General features: G+C 40.3%; 1 protein-coding gene across 1 annotated transcript in view; it reads left to right on the top strand.

The window, feature by feature from the left end:
• Positions 1-3,453: 3,453 nt before the first annotated feature.
• Positions 3,454-7,288, top strand: part of grm7 (glutamate metabotropic receptor 7) — a gene marked incomplete at its 5' end in the record, with an annotated part of 63,196 nt that continues 59,361 nt past the window's right edge. The window contains 1 exon segment of the mRNA XM_014016729.1: positions 3,454-3,581. Within this exon segment, the coding sequence (XP_013872183.1) occupies positions 3,454-3,581 (128 nt within the window).

The following is a 7,288-nucleotide window of genomic DNA, read 5'->3' as shown; positions in this document are numbered from 1 at the left end:
CTGGCAGCCATCAAGAATTGGATTGACTCCAAAAGTTAAACATTGGTAAAAGTATGTTTGCTGATAACTTCCTGAAAGTTAAATTAAAATCCAACAAGTAGTTCATGTGATATTTTGCTAACAGACAGACAGTAAATACGGTACTCCATCAGTGAAGGGTGACATTTTAAACAAATATCTGATGTTAACTTCTTAGAGCTCAGAGTATGCGTTGAGGATGATTCTCGGCTGCTAACAGGCTAGATTTTAGCTCATCATCTGTGAAACAGCCCACCTTCTGCTRTAAGTCGCGCGAGCGAGCAGCAATGGAAGCTCGCACGAGGGGGAAAAAATAAAAAAGCTTGCACTCGGGTAATAGTGCGCGCACGCGAGTAGAGAGATTCTGTGCACGAGAGGAGAGAATGTGCGCGCGCGAGCAGATGTCCGCTTGCGGAACTCATCCCCTCTCGCACGGACATTTAAAGGCGCGCACAGGATTTAAACTTGCTCGCGTGAGATCGTGTTTTCTGTCACGTGAATTCTGGCAGGATTTTGCCACCATAGTTATTGTGCTTTGATATTGATGTTCATTTATTTATAACTTTTTGAGAGTATAATTAAAATGTATCTGCGGGTTCATGGGATATTTTGCTAACAAACAGAAACAGGCACAAACATCATTGCGCTTATTTTGGGTGATAAATGTCAAAAGTGTGTAAACACATAACATAATCCTTTCATGTGCTCAGTAAATTTTATGCCCAGTGAGCTGAGCAGAAAACTTCCTCTTTGTGTTTTTTACAGGATAAGGATGGTACGTTAACATTGCTCAGCCAAAAATGTGAATAATGTGAGCCTTTCCCAGTCAAAATAATTTTAATCTTTCTCCCACCTCCACCATCCTGCCAGCTTCATATCACGCTTGTTTGTCGGCTGCTGAGGCCTGCAAACATGAATATTGACAGAGTGCTTCATGAAATGTAAAAAGGCCTTTTTTTCTTTTAAAAGACTAAAAGTTTTATTATTTTAGGACACAGAAACCCATTTGCACCTCCTGGATCTGTTTTATTATCCCAGAAGAGGCTTTATATTTAGCATTCATAGCAAATTGGTGTTCTCAATGTGACTAGAGAGTGTGTTGAACTAAAGTAGTTCTTTAACCTTTAAGTATAGCTGACCCTAGCAAAGTCTATCTATAAWATGTGGCACCATGCTTTGTGGAATTGGAAGCAAAAAAAGAAAGAAAAAAAAAGCTTTTTCTATTTTTTCATTTCACTGTGGGGATTTCTCAAATCCCTGAGCCGAGGTTCCATAGAGCAGACAAATATCACACTCTGAATAATAATCTGAGAACACTTTAATAAAACGGCACACAGAGAATGTAGTGCACCGAACAACAAATGGGAAGCAATTTTGAACACAGCCGTTCAAAATGCGATTTGTCAGCACGGTCACCATAGCAACTGCCGCGATGCTGCGCCCAGAATGGCAACAACTTTAGAGTTGTGACTTGTGTTTTTTGTTATCTTTACTTTTCTATTTGGAGCTTTATTTTATTATGGTGTTTGTTTTCTGTGTTTTCATTGTGCTTCCCTGTGTTGTGTCATTTTGCCATTATTTTGTCCAGCCACGCCCACCTGTACCTTTTCTCCGTCACCATTAGGCCACCTGTCTCCAATCTCATCACCAGCCTCAAGCCATTGATTTTCTCTACTCCCACTCACCTGCAGTCTGGTGTTGTGGTTTCATACCTTCGAATTTCATTTGTATTCTTGTTGCCATGCCACCTTTTTCGCATTTTGTTTCCTTAGATTAGTGAATTTTTAAGCTTTTACCTTGTGTTGGTCTGTATTACAGGCCCGACTTACTCTGTAATACTTAAGGCTGGTTTACACTTCATCAGAAGTGCCAAAACTGTGTCTCGCTGAAGTAGTCGCTTAACAAAATTTACATATTTTTTCTGTCACTGCCTTAAAGAACTCCTGTTCTCAATGCCCTGGAAGAACCACTGCCTGGCAGGGTTATGCGCCTAGCATTGTGTGATTGGTCAGCACTTTGTGAGCATGTTTATGCAAAAAAACCAGCTGCAGTTCACTGATCTCATATCACTTGAACTGAGTAGAGATGGGACAAATGGCTCTTTGAAGGGATCTGGGTGTTGATGAGCCATTTGCTTCATAAAGCCGTTCCAAAGAGCCATTAGATTTTGAACAAGTGACATCATCATATAGGGATACACGTCGTCATGTGCCGTATGTGGATATATAATCGCACAACCCATTCTCACTCCCAACTTAACATATTGACGCTTGGTGAGGTCGCCGTCTGTGCCCAGTTTTGACGCGTCGGGTAGCCCCCACGCGTCARTTTTTTACGAGATGAGGTGGAGGTGGACGAGTGCGCTGCCATATTTTTTAAAGAGTAGGAAATGCGCGAAACTAACCATCCCAGACCCAAAAATTTACTTCTATTAGCCCTATACAGCCTATTCCTGACCCCAGCACCTAAAATTAACCATTAATCCTGATCCCTAATATTAACCTCAGACCCCCGACCCAAAGACCCCTATGTGGCGCAACCCAGAAAAGTCGCGAGCTGCAATTACTGATGCGTGGGGGTGGGGGTACCCAAAACGTCAAAACTGGACGCAGATGGTCCCTGACCCAGCATCAACACGTTGATGAGTCTGGAGTGAAAACGTGTTAAATCACGTGGGTGACACCATGTGTTTTGTCAAAACCCCACTCTTCCTACCCTCCTGAGCTCAGGGTGGCTGTGGTTCAGTGGTTGAACAGTTGCCTTGGGACCAGAAAGTCACAGGTTCAAGTCCCCACCATACCCACATGTTGCAGTATCCTTGAGCAAGATACCTAATGCTCCCTGGGTGCTTACATAGCCACCTGCTGTTCCACTTGGGTGTACCTYGCGTGTGATGGATCAAATGCAAGGTACAGATTTCATCACTACATGGTGAACATGCATTGGTGAAAATATATRGTTCCTATCATTTGTTGTCAGGAGCCGTTCAAAAGATTTGGATTGTTCTTGAACTGAAGCTGCGAGAAAACTTACAAACACCATCAAAGAACTCGTAGAAGGAGATAGCACACGTTTTGTGCACRGAGGAGGCAGCACAGAGCTTGGAGAACCACAGAAACACCAGGTCATCCTTTTCCAACTCCTTCACCGTCAGCTGAAAACAACTTGGCTAACTGTGCTGTCACACTTTTGTTTCTGTTTGCACAGTGGGATGGAGTTCTTGCTACAGTATCCATGCAAGAAAAGAATGCCTCACATCAGAATCAGCAAGAACTGAAATGTAGTAGCAACCTTTAGAAAGTTAATTTTCTTTTCTCTCTCTCTCTCTGTACCTTGTATTCTCAAGATCCCTCAGATTAGCTACGCTTCAACGGCCCCAGAGTTAAGTGACGACAGGCGCTACGACTTCTTCTCACGAGTGGTTCCTCCAGACTCCTTCCAGGCCCAGGCCATGGTGGACATAATCCAAGCCCTGGACTGGACGTACGTCTCCACCGTGGCCTCAGAAGGCAGCTATGGGGAGAAAGGAGTTGAGGCCTTCACACAGCTCTCCAAGGAAGCAGGTAAGGAAAAGGTGATTTTCAACAGGAAAACCCAACAAATGCAATTCAAGCTTTAAATGACGCTTTCATAAAAAMCCCCGTTTGCACTCACTCACTCAGAAAAAAAGATTAGTTTTGAATTTTCTATTCGTTGTAAAAATCTGTTTTGGGTGGTTGAATTATTGATCTGTTTGGCAGCTTGTTCTGGAGCTTCCCAGTGGTGTTAGCGGAAACGTAGACAGAGAAACAGCTGGCAAAGAAAATGCACAATCACGCCAACTAGAATCTTGCTTTACTTATGTGATTTTGGATTTTTAAGTAACCATTTTTTGTTCTAAAGGCATATGCTGAAAAGGGTTTGTTAGAAAACATTTAAAATGTTGTCTTTGTTTAAAAAGGAGAGGAGAGAGAGAGAGTGGTCCCTCGTCTGCTCAGTGGAAAGTGGCTTTACTTTTTTATTTTTGGTTTACTCATCTTTTTACTTTATCAATTGCTGTGAGATTCAGTGACTCCAAAGATCATAAAAACACTCAGCAGCAAGTTGCAAGTGAAGAATATCCAGACTTTTTTGCAAGATATATAAAAAAGTAAGGAAACTGAGTGAGTACTCTGTCGACCACAGCTAGTCACACGCTGGCATGGGTGATATTATCAGATGAAACGTCCCTGTCTTTCCTAGTTGAAAGGACTTAAAATCAGCAGAACCTTGTTTACAGAAGCTGCTATGAGACGCTCATCTCATAAGATGAGACATGATGCGACAAAGGCTCTTCCTCTCAGCATGTACTGTAGCTGCAGAGGCTGCAGGAGATATAGGAGAAAGCTGCCTTCACAACATGACAGGAGTGACATGCTGTGAACCACTGCCACACAAATCATTTAAAGTGGATGGATCATCTTTAGGAATAAAGAAACCAGATGAGACTGGTTTTGTTGGTGTTAGTTCGAGGGACAAGTTTTACCTCAATAAGAAATCCCATGATGTTTYAGTCGTGCAGGATTTTGTGACATCATATCTCGTTACACCTCAAAGCTGCCATGTATTTTTGGGACCAGCATCTGCTTACTTAAGGGTTTAAGTCCCACCTACTACACCACACGCACACACATGGTGTTACATGACCTTTTTTCTAGCATGAAATAACTAATTATATCTACATAAACTACATTTTTTTAATGTCTGAACACAAAGCTATGAGATAAAAGCTATTTGAAGTAATGCCTGGTAAAGTTGAGGTGTCTTTTTTTATTGTTATTTTATTGTCTGTTTGTTTCAATAAGACCAGTGTTGTTTAAAGTACCTGAAAATGATACTCGAATAAAAGTAAAAACATCTTATCATAAAATTAGTTTGGTAAAATTAAAGTCTCCTCTAAAAATATTACTTGAGTAAAAGTCTTTTAGTATCTGATTTATTTTGTACTTAAATATCAAAAGTAAATTTCTGACATAAAATAAAGTATTAAAAGTTAAAGTATTGAGTAAAAATGAATGGTTAGATTTCCCAAAATACATTTATTGGGAGGTGACCTCTTCAAAAAATTTTTTTTCTAAAGGCGTGCAGCTTTGATGGACTGTGTACAAGCTAAATACAGTTTCAAAACTGTATATATTTATACGTCATCCAACCACACATTTTCAGGTTTGTATTTTTTAACAATAACGAGCCAAAAGGAAGTAGGAGAAACGACTTTCTACTTCTTTCCTTTTTTTAAAAAAAAATGTAAGGAGTAGATGTAAAAAGCAGGCTGAAAAATAATTAAGTAGATAAACAAAATTTACTTAAGTACAGTAGCAAAGTATTTGTACTTAGTTACTTTACAACTCTGAATAAGACCAATCTCACTACTATATTTACATGAAGGCAGCAAGACATAAAACTTGTGCGGACACCATCATGTGCAGATACTGTACAGTACTGTAACAGTTCATGATGTTTTCCAGTGTTTCCCAACACTGGTCTTCAAGGCACACTGCCCTGCATGTTTTAAACATTTCTCTGCTTTAACACACCTGATTCAGATGATTGCAGTTCAACAAAAGCCTGTTAATCAGTTGTCAGTTGAAATCAGCTGTGTTGAACCGGGGAAACATCTAAAACACGCAGGGCAGTGTGCCTTGAGGACCAGGGTTGAAAAACACTGTTCTAAACTTTAAACCAGTGGATTTAAAACATTTTAGCTTCTAGTCCACAAAATAACAGCTGCAGAAATCTGTGACCCCAGATATACTGGGCATTATAGCAATATAAGCAAACCTAAAAACCATGATACCACTTTATTTAATTTATTATTGTATTTTTTTCTATAGTTGTAATTGATTTACATGTAAATTGATGAGTGGAAATCATCTGGGGACACTCCCTTGATGTTTCATGACCCATAGAGGGATTTTGACCCCAACTTTGGGAAACTGCTTTAAAGCACTATCATTTTTGCTTTATATTGTTTTTCTGTCTGAAATATGATCTTCCTGCTGAAAATACCCCAAAAAGCATGGGAAGTGCTACAGCTAACTTCTACTTCTGCTAATGGTGTTTTCCTATAACCACATAATTCTATTTAAATAACTATTTAGTGGTAATGTTTTTGTTAGTAATGATAATGTTTTTAAAATGGAGTTGTTTTAGGCCAGCAGCAGTCCATTTTTAGTCTTCTCTCTCTCAGACTTGCCTCTTGCAGACAGACTTATAATCTCATTTCTCCAAACTGAGGTCATTCAAAAATAGATCAACAAAAGATATAAATATTTCATGACCTTTCCACAGAGCCCCACTTCAAAAGAGGTGAACAATTACTTCAGAATTGGCATTAGTGGGTAAATTATGTAGTAAGACTAGAATGGGGATTTGACAGTAAGTGCCATTGATGTTGCTTTTTGAGCTAAACTGTTCTGTCTGAACAGGTTTGAATGGACATAAAAGATTTTGTGTTCAGACACTCAAAAATGCAAATTGGCCAGAAAGCGGTCTGAAAAAAATTGTGCACACGCTCCACTCACCTGTTTCTTTCCACCCCGGTGCTGCTGTTGGTATCCGTCAGTCAGCAGTTAGCGCTGTGGGCAGAGTGAGCCGTGTTTGTGTTACAGTACGGCAGGTCAGGCGGCGTTATCAAATCATGTGGTTCACGGTGCCTTTCGTCGTGTCTGCAGAGACTTCCTGGAGCAGTTTGTCTGCAAGACGGGGGCCAAAAGGTGTCTCATTACAAAACGCCGCCTTGATTAAACAAACATGTCGTTTTCCTGTTTCCCCCCTCTCCACCTCTGCGGATCCCAATCTGTGTCTTGTAAATTTGCAGGGAGTGAGCTCTGTCTATTCTTCTAATAGACTAATGTGCAGAAACCTCTAAAATGAGGAAAGCTAATGATATCCCACAGGCACTGATCAGAAGTCTAAGATGCATGAATATTTTATTTGTGTGCATTCATGGCTAGTGTGATCACTCACTAAAACTTTCAGAAGCTGTTTGCGGCTGCGTAATTTGCATCGACAGAGGGAGAAAAGGAACATGGGGGTAGAGGAAGGGGGAAAAGGGATGAAGTAGCTCGAGTAGGGGAGAATTAGGAAAAGTCCTGATTGAAGGCTTGTTTTAAAAAAGTCTCAATTCATCTTAGGTCTGAAACAAACACCGTTTTCTTCCTGCTGCTTCTCTCAGACACACTTCAGCTAGTTTTCTTTCTTTCTTTCTTTCTTTCTTTCTTTCTTTCTTTCTTTCTTTCTTTCTTTCTTT

This window comes from Austrofundulus limnaeus, unplaced genomic scaffold (assembly GCF_001266775.1).
Source record: "Austrofundulus limnaeus strain Quisiro unplaced genomic scaffold, Austrofundulus_limnaeus-1.0 Scaffold3, whole genome shotgun sequence".
NCBI classification, from domain to species: Eukaryota; Metazoa; Chordata; class Actinopteri; order Cyprinodontiformes; family Rivulidae; genus Austrofundulus; species Austrofundulus limnaeus.
The sequence above is the reverse complement of the archived record's forward strand: the minus strand, read 5'-3'. Positions and strand labels throughout refer to the sequence as shown.